Source organism: Aquarana catesbeiana, linkage group LG05 (genome assembly GCF_042186555.1).
Source record: "Aquarana catesbeiana isolate 2022-GZ linkage group LG05, ASM4218655v1, whole genome shotgun sequence".
Classification (NCBI taxonomy): domain Eukaryota; kingdom Metazoa; phylum Chordata; class Amphibia; order Anura; family Ranidae; genus Aquarana; species Aquarana catesbeiana.
Genome location: NC_133328.1, coordinates 537373973 through 537388416, shown reverse-complemented (window position 1 = coordinate 537388416; position 14444 = coordinate 537373973). Strand labels below are relative to the sequence as shown.

At 42.6% G+C, this 14444-nt stretch overlaps 1 protein-coding gene across 4 annotated transcripts in view; it reads left to right on the top strand.

Annotated features, from left to right (window-relative positions):
* Positions 1 to 14444, top strand: part of TRPA1 (transient receptor potential cation channel subfamily A member 1) — a 321861-nt gene that overhangs the window by 214492 nt on the left and 92925 nt on the right. For all 4 annotated transcript variants that reach the window (XM_073631793.1, XM_073631794.1, XM_073631792.1 and 1 more), the window contains 3 exons: positions 5029 to 5129; positions 5213 to 5382; positions 13260 to 13424. In XM_073631793.1, coding sequence (XP_073487894.1) covers positions 5029 to 5129; positions 5213 to 5382; positions 13260 to 13424 — 436 coding nt within the window. The remainder of the gene's footprint in view (positions 1 to 5028; positions 5130 to 5212; positions 5383 to 13259; positions 13425 to 14444) is intronic.

The following is a 14444-nucleotide window of genomic DNA, read 5'->3' as shown; positions in this document are numbered from 1 at the left end:
ATAGAGCTAGCAGTAAATATGGAAGTTTAAAGATATGGCAGCAGGAGACAATTACCAAAAATATTAATAGCAGACTCAGCAAAGCCAGTTCAGTAGGGATGTACAGTTGGATAGGAGATAGGAGACAATTACCTGTAAAAGAGCAGAGAAGACATGATCAGAATTGATAACTGCGTCGGTGAAACTGCGCATCACTCGTGACAGAGCCACTCAGGAAAGAGCCATGATGTCTGCGCCATGCCCCTGTCTGCGCCACCCCATAAGCTGCCATAAATTTATAGACAGCCTAAGCTGGGATGCATTTCTCAGTTGGTCATTATTGGGTCTGATGTGAGACACCTGAATATGGGGAGGAGATGGCCAGGGCCAGGCCAGACACAGGCTAGGGTCGTAAAGCTAATTACCTCTCTTGATCACTCAAGCCACATGGAGTTGAGAATCAATCACCAGTAATATTGCTATTGCAGTGTGTTTGTTATAGAGCTAGCAGTAAATATGGAAGTTTAAAGATATGGCAGCAGGAGACAATTACCAAAAATATTAATAGCAGACTCAGCAAAGCCAGTTCAGTAGGGATGTACAGTTGGATAGGAGATAGGAGACAATTACCTGTAAAAGAGCAGAGAAGACATGATCAGAATTGATAACTGCGTCGGTGAAACTGCGCATCACTCGTGACAGAGCCACTCAGGAAAGAGCCATGATGTCTGCGCCATGCCCCTGTCTGCGCCACCCCATAAGCTGCCATAAATTTATAGACAGCCTAAGCTGGGATGCATTTCTCAGTTGGTCATTATTGGGTCTGATGTGAGACACCTGAATATGGGGAGGAGATGGCCAGGGCCAGGCCAGACACAGGCTAGGGTCGTAAAGCTAATTACCTCTCTTGATCACTCAAGCCACATGGAGTTGAGAATCAATCACCAGTAATATTGCTATTGCAGTGTGTTTGTTATAGAGCTAGCAGTAAATATGGAAGTTTAAAGATATGGCAGCAGGAGACAATTACCAAAAATATTAATAGCAGACTCAGCAAAGCCAGTTCAGTAGGGATGTACAGTTGGATAGGAGATAGGAGACAATTACCTGTAAAAGAGCAGAGAAGACATGATCAGAATTGATAACTGCGTCGGTGAAACTGCGCATCACTCGTGACAGAGCCACTCAGGAAAGAGCCATGATGTCTGCGCCATGCCCCTGTCTGCGCCACCCCATAAGCTGCCATAAATTTATAGACAGCCTAAGCTGGGATGCATTTCTCAGTTGGTCATTATTGGGTCTGATGTGAGACACCTGAATATGGGGAGGAGATGGCCAGGGCCAGGCCAGACACAGGCTAGGGTCGTAAAGCTAATTACCTCTCTTGATCACTCAAGCCACATGGAGTTGAGAATCAATCACCAGTAATATTGCTATTGCAGTGTGTTTGTTATAGAGCTAGCAGTAAATATGGAAGTTTAAAGATATGGCAGCAGGAGACAATTACCAAAAATATTAATAGCAGACTCAGCAAAGCCAGTTCAGTAGGGATGTACAGTTGGATAGGAGATAGGAGACAATTACCAAAAATATTAATAGCAGACTCAGCAAAGCCAGTTCAGTAGGGATGTACAGTTGGATAGGAGATAGGAGACAATTACCTGTAAAAGAGCAGAGAAGACATGATCAGAATTGATAACTGCGTCGGTGAAACTGCGCATCACTCGTGACAGAGCCACTCAGGAAAGAGCCATGATGTCTGCGCCATGCCCCTGTCTGCGCCACCCCATAAGCTGCCATAAATTTATAGACAGCCTAAGCTGGGATGCATTTCTCAGTTGGTCATTATTGGGTCTGATGTGAGACACCTGAATATGGGGAGGAGATGGCCAGGGCCAGGCCAGACACAGGCTAGGGTCGTAAAGCTAATTACCTCTCTTGATCACTCAAGCCACATGGAGTTGAGAATCAATCACCAGTAATATTGCTATTGCAGTGTGTTTGTTATAGAGCTAGCAGTAAATATGGAAGTTTAAAGATATGGCAGCAGGAGACAATTACCAAAAATATTAATAGCAGACTCAGCAAAGCCAGTTCAGTAGGGATGTACAGTTGGATAGGAGATAGGAGACAATTACCAAAAATATTAATAGCAGACTCAGCAAAGCCAGTTCAGTAGGGATGTACAGTTGGATAGGAGATAGGAGACAATTACCTGTAAAAGAGCAGAGAAGACATGATCAGAATTGATAACTGCGTCGGTGAAACTGCGCATCACTCGTGACAGAGCCACTCAGGAAAGAGCCATGATGTCTGCGCCATGCCCCTGTCTGCGCCACCCCATAAGCTGCCATAAATTTATAGACAGCCTAAGCTGGGATGCATTTCTCAGTTGGTCATTATTGGGTCTGATGTGAGACACCTGAATATGGGGAGGAGATGGCCAGGGCCAGGCCAGACACAGGCTAGGGTCGTAAAGCTAATTACCTCTCTTGATCACTCAAGCCACATGGAGTTGAGAATCAATCACCAGTAATATTGCTATTGCAGTGTGTTTGTTATAGAGCTAGCAGTAAATATGGAAGTTTAAAGATATGGCAGCAGGAGACAATTACCAAAAATATTAATAGCAGACTCAGCAAAGCCAGTTCAGTAGGGATGTACAGTTGGATAGGAGATAGGAGACAATTACCAAAAATATTAATAGCAGACTCAGCAAAGCCAGTTCAGTAGGGATGTACAGTTGGATAGGAGATAGGAGACAATTACCTGTAAAAGAGCAGAGAAGACATGATCAGAATTGATAACTGCGTCGGTGAAACTGCGCATCACTCGTGACAGAGCCACTCAGGAAAGAGCCATGATGTCTGCGCCATGCCCCTGTCTGCGCCACCCCATAAGCTGCCATAAATTTATAGACAGCCTAAGCTGGGATGCATTTCTCAGTTGGTCATTATTGGGTCTGATGTGAGACACCTGAATATGGGGAGGAGATGGCCAGGGCCAGGCCAGACACAGGCTAGGGTCGTAAAGCTAATTACCTCTCTTGATCACTCAAGCCACATGGAGTTGAGAATCAATCACCAGTAATATTGCTATTGCAGTGTGTTTGTTATAGAGCTAGCAGTAAATATGGAAGTTTAAAGATATGGCAGCAGGAGACAATTACCAAAAATATTAATAGCAGACTCAGCAAAGCCAGTTCAGTAGGGATGTACAGTTGGATAGGAGATAGGAGACAATTACCAAAAATATTAATAGCAGACTCAGCAAAGCCAGTTCAGTAGGGATGTACAGTTGGATAGGAGATAGGAGACAATTACCTGTAAAAGAGCAGAGAAGACATGATCAGAATTGATAACTGCGTCGGTGAAACTGCGCATCACTCGTGACAGAGCCACTCAGGAAAGAGCCATGATGTCTGCGCCATGCCCCTGTCTGCGCCACCCCATAAGCTGCCATAAATTTATAGACAGCCTAAGCTGGGATGCATTTCTCAGTTGGTCATTATTGGGTCTGATGTGAGACACCTGAATATGGGGAGGAGATGGCCAGGGCCAGGCCAGACACAGGCTAGGGTCGTAAAGCTAATTACTTCTCTTGATCACTCAAGCCACATGGAGTTGAGAATCAATCACCAGTAATATTGCTATTGCAGTGTGTTTGTTATAGAGCTAGCAGTAAATATGGAAGTTTAAAGATATGGCAGCAGGAGACAATTACCAAAAATATTAATAGCAGACTCAGCAAAGCCAGTTCAGTAGGGATGTACAGTTGGATAGGAGATAGGAGACAATTACCAAAAATATTAATAGCAGACTCAGCAAAGCCAGTTCAGTAGGGATGTACAGTTGGATAGGAGATAGGAGACAATTACCTGTAAAAGAGCAGAGAAGACATGATCAGAATTGATAACTGCGTCGGTGAAACTGCGCATCACTCGTGACAGAGCCACTCAGGAAAGAGCCATGATGTCTGCGCCATGCCCCTGTCTAATGGACTGGGGGGTACCCATGCTGTTTGTCTCACTGATTTTCATCCATATTGCCAGGACCCGACATTACATTAAAGCCGCAAGCAGTTTTAAATGACTTTTTTTCCTTTAAAAATTACATTTTGTGCAGGGACTGTTCTAAGCACGGGAAACATGCACCACTTTACAGGCATACTATAGACTGCCCCAGGTACGATATTTAAAGGAATATTTCACTTTTCTTTAACTTTAAGCATCATTAAAATCACTGCTCCCGAAAAAACGTCCGTTTTTAAAAGTTCTTTTTGCATTGATACATTTCGCCTGGGGCAGGACCCGGGTCCCCAAACCCTTTTAGGACAATACCATGCAAATTAGCCTTTAAAATGAGCACTTTTGATTTCAAACGTTCGAGTCCCATAGACGTCAATGGGGTTCTAACGTTCGTGCAAATTTTCGGTCCGTTCGCAGGTTCTGGTGCGAACCGAACCGGGGGGTGTTCGGCTCATCCCTAGTCCTGACATATTTACTTGTGTTTGTGTATAAATGTTAGCTTACACTATTGAGTTCTGTAAACAATAGTCTTTTTTACAACTTGAGAAACTTGAAAGCATGTAAGAAGAAATCTAAATCCTCACCTACTGACTTAAATGGAGAATAAAGAATATTAACATACAATATTTAATATTTACCTGGCTAAAAAATGTATTTTTAATCCTGACCAATGTGTACATTCCCTTTAATAATCACATACTCTATATTATAGTGATAAGAAAGGTTGGCAGTTCTGTTTATTGTTTTTTTTTTAATCTGCCAAAAGTCTTGAACTTCTGAGTTCCAATTACACTCTGTGAATAGTACATTCCCCTGTATATGGGGTGAATAAAATAATCTGTAATTTTGCTGATTGAGAGGAATTAGACTTTGATTGGCTTTTGACTAGTAGGAAATAAATAATGTAAAATAACTGTCAGCTCTAAAGACTTTGTGGTCCATCAAAATGTAAGGTGTATAGAAGGAAAACAAGAAATCTACAAATATGGTAACTTTATTGCCTTTTGCATCTTTCGTTGTAGGAGCAAATGTACAGCTGGCAGATAACTATGGCCGAAATTTTCTTCACCTGATAGTTTTACAGCCTGGAGGTTTAAAAAATATTACAGCTGAAATTCTACAGGTATGTCACATTGTGTGTTTACGCAAATGTTAATTATATGGCAAGGTTGACATTCTAAATGATATATGTGTGTGTCCCACTAGAGAGAAGACATCAAGTTACTTGTTGGAGATGAAGATGTAGATGGCTGCACACCTCTGCATTACGCCTGTCGTCATGGAGTTCCAAATTCTGTGAACAACCTAATGGGACTAAACGGGTCCCTTTATTCTAAGAGCAAGGATAAAAGATCAGCTTTGCATTTTGCTGCTTGGTAAGATCACCATATTGTATACTAAACAATAACAGTCAAATATCAGGTAACGTGTGAACGCAACTACTAGTAAGATGTCCTGAAATCTAACATCTTACACTAACACACTCCAATCCCAATAATCTTCCATCTAAAATAACATGTTAGTATCAAAGTGAATGTTATCCTATTGTTTAAAAAAAAAAAAAAGTGAATGTTATCCTATACTTTCTTGTAGAATTTGTGTGCGAACATGCCAAAATAATGGTTATGCAGATGCAAATGAACTATTAAACATTGAAAGGCACACAACCTGTGTGTTCATAGCCTAATAATAATAAAAATAATACATAATAACACATAAGAAAAAAATTATTGCTATGCTGTTTGACATCTACTAGTTTTTATTAAAAGGCATATTGTTAAAAGTGTTTTTTTCCTTTTGCCTTTTATTAATAGAAGCATTTTCAGAATATTTGTAGACATGGTCACCTTCCCAGCCAATAATGACTAGATTGGGGACACACCTAGGGAACACATTTAACCCCTTGATCGCCCCCTAGTGTTAACCCCTTCCCTGTCAGTGCCATTTTTACATTGATCTGTGCATTTTGATTTCACTGATCACTGTAATAATGTCACTGGTCCCCAAAAAGTGTCATTTGGAGTCAGATTTGTCTGCTGCAATGTCGCAGTCCCGCTAAAAATCGCAGATCGCCACCATAACAAGTAGAAACAATAAAAACAAAAAATAAAAGTCCATAAATATATCCCATAGTTTGTAGATGTGCTAACTTTTGCGCAAACCAATCGATATACGCCTATTGCGATTTTTTTTTTACCAAAAATATGTAGAAGAATAGAATATATATCAGCCTAAACTGATGAATAAATTCGTTTTTTTATATAATTTTTTTAGTATAAAAAATAATAATTTTTTTTTTTCAAAATTGACGCTCTTTGTTTGTTTATAGCGCAAAAAATAAAAACCGCAAAGGTGATCAAATACCACCAAAAGAAAGCTCTTTTTGTGTGGAAAAAAAAGGATAACAATTTTGTTTGGGTACAGCGTCGCACAACCGCGCAATTGTCAGTTAAAATGACACAGTGCCGTGTTGCAAAAAAATGATCTGGTCACTAAGGGGGCAAATCCTTCCGGTCCTTAAGTAGTTAATCAACATTGGGTTTTCTATAATTTGCTATATAAATTAAGGAAGCCCGAAAATGTTGAAAAAAAAAACCCTTGTCACTTAGTTTCTGTTACAAAATATTGCAAATAAATAATCATTCTCAGAAATTTAGGCTAAAATGTATTCTTCTACATTTCTTTGGTAAGTATAACCTAAATCAGTGTGTATTATTTAGTCTTTGTGTAAGTTTAGAGTCTACAATGTATGGTATATATTTGAAAATTGATCAGTCCTGATTTACTGACTGTTTTTCCCACACAAAGTTGTCATTTTAACAAGTTATTTCTCCCATACAGCATAGGTATACTTACAGCAACACCCCAAATCACATTCCGCTACACCTCCTGAGTACGGGAATACTCACCGTATGTGAGACTTGCAGCTGCAGTCTTAACTGTTCGGTGGCCATCCACTGTAACAAAGCCTCCTCATCCATGATAGACGGAACACTGATTCAATTTACCAGCATTGTATAAGTGTTCAGTTGACCGTCTATCATGGATGGGGAGGCAGGACTTTGGTACAGTGGACGGCCAATGAACAGTTAAGACCTCAGCTGCATGACACAGCAGGAGACACCCGCTGTTTGTAATCAAGGTACTGGCAAGGCTGCAGATGGGCACTGATGAGGATACAGATGGGCACAGTGAGGCTGCATTGTTGGCACAGTGAGGCTGCAGATGGGCACTGATGAGGATACAGATGTGCACAGTGAGACTGCATTGTTGGCACAGTGAGGCTGCATTGTTGGCACAGTGAGGCTGCAGATGGGCACTGATGAGGATACAGATGTGCACAGTGAGACTGCATTGTTGGCACAGTGAGGCTGCAGATGGGCACAGTGAGGCTGCAGATGGGCACTGATGAGAATATAGATGGGCACAGTGAGGCTGCAGATGGGCACTGATGAGGATACAGATGGGCCCCGTGAGGCTGCATTGTTGGCACAGTGAGGCTGCATTGTTGACACTAATGAGGCTGCAGATGTGAGGCTGCGTCGATGGCTCAGTGAGGCTGCATTGATGGGCACTAACGAGGCTGCATTGTTGGCACAGTGAGGCTGCAGATGGGCACAGTGAGGCTGCAGTGTTGGCACTGATGAGGCTGCAAATGGGCACAGTGAGGCTGCATTGCTGGCACTGATGAGGCTGCAGATGGGCACAGTGAGGCTGCATTGATGGCTCGGTGAGGCTGCATTGGTGGGCACAGTAAGGCTGCATTAATGGGCACAGTGAGGCTGCATTGATGGGCACAGTGAGGCTGCACTGATGGGCACTGATGAGGCTGAAGATGGGCACAGTGAGGCTGCATTGTTGGTACAGTGATGCTGCATTGTTGACACTAATGAGGCTGCAGATGGGCACAGTGAGGCTGCATTGATGGCTCAGTGTGGCTGCATTGCTGGGCACTGACGAGGCTGTATTGTTGGCACAGTGAGGCTGCAGATGGGCACAGTGAGGCTGCAGTGTTGGCACTGATGAGGCTGCAAATGGGCACAGTGAGGCTGCACTGATGGCTCGGTGAGGCTGTATTGGTGGGCACAGTGAGGCTGCATTGATGGGCACAGTGAGGCTGCATTGATGGACACAGTGAGGCTGCACTGATGGGCACTGATGAGGCTGAAGATGGGCACAGTGAGGGTGCAGGTTGGCACAGTGAGGGTGCATTTTTGGCACTGATGAGGCAGCAAATGGGCACGGTGAGGGTGCATTTTTGGTGAGTGTGACACAACATTATCTTTTAAAGTATTTTTTACTATGGCATTATATTATTAATTATATTTAAAGTATTATTTTATTATAGTATTTTATAATGATCAGGGGGGTTGTCAGCACGGAGCGTGACCTCCCTGAAATGAGCTTGCCACCTCCCTGAAATTAGTTTTTGCAGATGGGCACTGATGAGGATACAGATGTGCACAGTGAGACTGCATTGTTGGCACAGTGAGGCTGCAGATGGGCACAGTGAGGCTGCAGATGGGCACTGATGATACAGATGGGCACAGTTAGGCTGCAGGTGGGCACTAATGAGGCTGCAGATGGGCACAGTGAGGCTGCATTGATGGCTCAGTGAGGCTGCATTGATGGGCACTGACGAGGCTGCATTGTTGGCACAATGAGGCTGCAGTGTTGGCACAGTGAGGCTGCAGTGTTGGCACAGTGAGTCTGCAGTGTTGGCACTGATGAGGCTGCAAATGGGCACAGTGAGGCTGCAGATGGGCACAGTGAGGCTGCATTGATGGCTTAGTGAGGCTGCATTGGTGGGCACAGTGAGGCTGCATTGATGGGCACAGTGAGGCTGCATTGATGGGCACAGTGAGGCTGCATTGATGGGCACAGTGAGGCTGAAGATTGGCACAGTGAGGGTGCAGATTGGCACAGTGAGGGTGCAGATTGGCACAGTGATGCTGCATTTTTGGCACTGATGAGGCGGCAAATGGGCACAGTAAGGGTGCATTTTTGGTGAGTGTGACACAACATTATCTTTTAAAGTATTTTTTACTATGGCATTATATTATTAATTATATTTAAAGTATTATTTTATTATAGTATTTTACTATGAATGGGGGGGGGGGGTTGTCGGCACGGAGCGTGACCTCCCTGAAATGAGCTTGCCACCTTCCTGAAATTAGTTTTTCAGGCTGGGATGTCTGAATTACATCTACATCATACAATCTAATTCCTAACTACCTATCGCATTTTGGATGCCCTGTAACATCAGGGCAGTAGAAACACAAAGTTGTCAATAAATCAGATAATTCTAACACACATCATACTTCACCCCAGAACACATTTTGCTACTCCTTCTGAGTATTTAGATACCACATGCATGAGACTTTTTCACAGCCTAGCCACCTAGAGGAGGCCAAAATCCACAGAGCACCTTCAGATATTTCAGGGGAACAAATTTCCTGAGTATATATCACATTTTTGGAGGCCCTTGCGAACCAGGACACTGGAAACACCCACAAAATGATCACATTTTTCAAAAGCAAACAGACCAAAGTATTTTCTAAGAGGCATGGTGAATCTTTTGAAGGCTTAATTTTTTTTGCCACAAATTTTTGGAAAATGTGTAAAGAAAATGAAAATCTTTTTTTTTTTTTTTTTTTACACAATTGTCTTTTTTACACAATTTACACAAAAGTTGCCAATTTAAAAATATATTTCACAAACACATTTTTTTTAGTGTCTGGACTGATTATGTACTGGACATTGTATCTTGTTTATCACACAAATCAACCAATTGTGTCAAAATAAAATATAGGAAATTTAGCTTAGTGTAGTGCCACTTGTAGCAATCCCATTCCCTATAAACAAAGCAAGTCTAGCCTACAGGTACATGACTGCCACCAGGAATGCCATGTTCAATGGCATAGGAGTACAGGAGGTGGATGAAAGGACGAACAAAAGAGTTCCTGTGGTTCCAGGAGTGCAGTTGTCTATAGGAGATGGCTGGGACTGGTGTCTCGTAGGAACAGTCAGCGGGATGTGCAGATGGGTCAGTTCAGGCGCAGGCAGAGACATGGTCAGCAAACAGGCAAAGGATCGGTTCAGGCAGCAGGCAGAAACAATGTCAATAAACAGGCCAGGGTTAGTACAGGCATCAGGCAGAGGCAACATTGTACTGGTGTGGCACTGATCAGGAATGCTGTTGTTGGCTGCACTGGTCTGGTGACAGTGGGGACTAGTGTGGCAGCAATCAGGAACACTGTTGCTGAATTACACTGGTCTGCAGTGGTGAAGCTAGACATTCTTTCCCCCGGGGCAAAAACTTAGTTTGAAACCCTCCTTGCCCCCCGAAGAGGATGGTGTCAGTATGGCAGAGGTTGGTGTCAGTAGGGCAGTCGACCGTGTCAGTAGTTTTCTATTTTTATTAAATTCGTTTGTACAACATGATTTTTTATAATTTTTCAGGAGCCCTGTTGGGGGGCTTTGGTGAAATATCAGGGGTCTAAAAAGATGCGTGACTTTTGAGAAATAAAAAGGGACTTAGGACAGATTCCCCAGTTCCTTTCTCTGCAGCCTCAGGGGCATCAGGGCATCAGGGGCATCAGTCAGGTATGGTATATACATAGTTACATTGGTCTGAGCTGGAACACTGTAACAATGTATAGTATAGCCTGTGCATGGAATTATTCTTTAAATTGCCCAGGGATGAACAGTACTCTAGCCATCCCCATAACTTGGATTCTGGGACATTGGTCAGGACAAAGCTGCTGCAGGACAGCTGTCTAATAAATGGGACTGTCCCTGCAGATCTGGGACACTTTGCAACTATAGAGGTAGCTTTCCTCAGCTCTGAAATTTACTGTCTAAGGCCCCTTTCACACATAGGTTCCAATCAGATCTGCTTGTTAGTTTTTCAGGCGGACCTGATTGGACCCCCCCCATTCACTCCTATGGACTGGCGGTTGCAAACTAACTTGGGTCCTTTTACAACCGCCTATATCCAATCCAAATCGTTCCACTAAAAAAAATGGAGGGGGACTGTCCCCCTCCATCTAGGCGGATGGAGGGCAGTTGGGTGTAAATGGACAGCTGGTCTGTTGGCTCCCAGCTGCCCATAGAGTGGAACAGGCTCTGTCCGTGTCCACTCCGCATAAACTGCGCAATCATGGACCTGTCATCTGCCTGCTCTGCTCCGATCAGCAGGGGATCAGTGGACTAATCATAATGATCACAGTAGTTAACAATGTGTTCATGAATGACAGCCCTTTTTTACTACTGTTCATGTGATCATCATTCACAGTGATCACATGGTATCATGACCAATCACCAATCTGCTGGGTGCAAATCGTGCCACTGCATGCCCACGTGGGCACACATGAGGCGTGCTTCTGGGAGGACATGCCTGTACATCCTTCCAGAAAGACTCTTGTTCTGCCTGGCTGAATATGTACAGTGGCAGGACACTGCTAATAATAGTTAGCATTAGGAAAAAGCATTAGGATTTCTCTATTCCTCAATATGTAACGCCATGTTCCCAGCTAACAAGGACATTTTTTGGCATATCAACTTGTGCAGGACAGAGGGAAGACACTTTAAAAATCCTCAGGAGTGTCTCTTCCCTCCAATCAGTTCTCAGAACTCTCCTCACTGAGCTCTGCAAAGCATATCCTCAGCTCTCCACCCACTTTTTTTCTGAACTCTCAGACAAGCTGTAAATTCAGCACTTTGAATGGATAGAGAAGAGAAGACTGCAGATAGACAGGTACAACTTATGTAGGAGGATCTGTTTCATCTTTGTGTATTACCTGAAGCCATTCACTTCACTGGGTATATGTAACATACCCAGTGTTTACAGTGGGTAACAGTGTTAAAGTGTTTACAACCACTTTAATTTAGCCTTTCCTATTGACTTAAATGTATTTTGTCATAACATGGCAATTTTTCACTGAAAATTTGCCAAGCAAAACACACAATTTTGTTGTTGCCTAATGAAGCAGTATCTTCTAATCACTCTTACATAGTTAATCTGGTTGAAGACTCAAGTCCATCCAGTTCAACCAACAGAGGAAAAAAAAAACCCACACAAATTGAAAACATCCATATACGCTATCCTATACCCACAGTTGATCCAGAGGAAGGCAAAAAAAAACAAACAAGCAAATAAAGCATGATCCAATTTGCTCCAGTGGGGAAAATAAACTTTCCTGATCCCTAAAGTGGCAATCAGATATTCCCTGGATCAACTTTACCTAAAATATTAGTATTCAGTTATATTTTGTGCATTTAGGAAAAAATCCAGGCCTTTTTTAAAACAATCTACGGGGCTGGCCAGAACCTTCTCTTGAGGGAGTCTATTCCACATTTTCACAGCTCTTACTGTAAAGAAGCCTTTGTATATTTGGAGATTAGATCTCTTTTCCTTCAGCTGCAAAGAGTGCCCACTTATCCTATATGACGATTGATGAATAACTCCAAGTTCACTATATGGACCATGTATTTATACATGTTGATCATATCCCCCCTTAATCTTCTCTGCCCAGGAGAGAAAAAATTCAGTTTCTCAAATCTTTCCTTATAGCTGAGCTCCTCCATGCCTCTTAACAGTTTGGTTGCTCTTCTCTGCACTTTCTCCAGTTCCTCGATATCCTTTTTATGAACTGGTGCCCAAAGCCAAACTGCATATTTCAGATGAGAACTTACTAATAATTTGTACAGCTCTGCATTCCATACCTCTTTTAATACAATAAATTATTTAGCTTGCTTTGGAAACCGCAGCTTGGCATTGCATGCTATTATTACGTTTATGATCTACCAGAACACCCAGATCCTTCTTCACCAATTCCCCCAGTTGTACTTCCCCTAGTATGTATGATGCATGCATAGTCTTAGCCCCCAAGTGGATAGCTTTACATTTATCAACATTAAACCTCATTTTGCCACTTAGTCGCCCATTTAAACATTCTAGTCTGTCCATGGGTCCCTTATTTTATGACAAATGGCACATACTTAGAAAACATATCAATTCTTTTGTAGACATCTATTTTCTGGTTTAAATGTATCTATTTGAAATTTAAAAACGCAGTTTGCTTTGCACTACAAGTTTAATTATTCAGCGTGCATTCATCAAACGAATCAAATACACATTCATATGTATTTTAACTGCTACTGTTTACAGTACATTTCCATTATGTCCTGTTTTCATTTTATCACATGATCTAATTGTAATTAAGTACTCAGATATTTTTCATTAATTCAGCTACGGCCGTTATAACACCTGTGACAGACTTCTGAGATTTGTGCAGGATGCTCGACTTCTCAATGACGCAGATGAAAAAGGAATGACACCTCTGCATTTGGCAGCACAAAATGGCCATGACAGAATAGTTTTTCTTCTGCTGAAGAGGGGAGCTCTCATGTTAAGGTAACAAAATAAGTCTGTATCAATGGGAAACTTAGTATGCTCGTAAAGAACAATAATGAGCTATAACACATAGCAAATATAGCAAACATAGCAAAAAAATTTTTTGTATCAATGTAAAGAACATGAATGAATCTCAGCAACCAATTGGTTAATCACTTGTATTTGGTTTAAACTCAGTAGTAGGGATGGGGCGAACACCCCCCCCCCCGGGTTCGGTTTGCACCAGAACACCTCAGGCAAAAAGTTCTAGCGAACATGCGAACCCTTTAGTCTATGGGACACGAACATGAAAAATCAAAAGTCTTAATTTTAAAGGCTTATATGCAAGTTATTGCCATAAAAAGTGTATGGGGACCCGGGTACTGCCCCAGGGGACATGTATCAATGCAAAGAAAAGTTTTTAAAACAATTGTTTTTAAAGGAGCAGTGATTTTAATGATGCTTAAAGTGAAACAATAAAAATGAAATATTCCTTTAAATATCGTGCCTGGGGGGTCCCCTTAGTCTACCTGTAAAGTGACACATCTGTGCGATGTATAAAACATGCCACAGCAATAATGACATTTCTAAAGGAAAAAAATGTCATTTAAACTAGCTTGCGGCTGTAATGTATTGCTGGCTCCTGGCAATATAGATGGAAAAAAACAGAAAGAAAAATGGCGCGGGGTCCCCCTCCAGTCCATACCAGGCCCTTTGGGTGTGGTATTGATTTTAAGGGGAACCCCATACCAAAATAAAAACAATTGGTGTGGAGGGGGGCCCCAAAATCCATACCAGACCCTTATCTGAGCAAGCAGCCTGGCAGGCCAGGAAAGGGGGGGATGAGTGAGCAGCCCCCCCACCTGAACCATACCAGGCCACTTGCCCTCAACACGGGGAGGGTGCTTTGGGGTGCCCCCCCAAAGCACCTTGTCCCCCATGTTGATGGGGACAAGGGACTCTTCCCGACAACCCTAGCCAGTGGTTGTCGGGGTCTGCGGGTTGGTCACTTATCGAAATCTGGAAGCCCTCTTTAAAAAG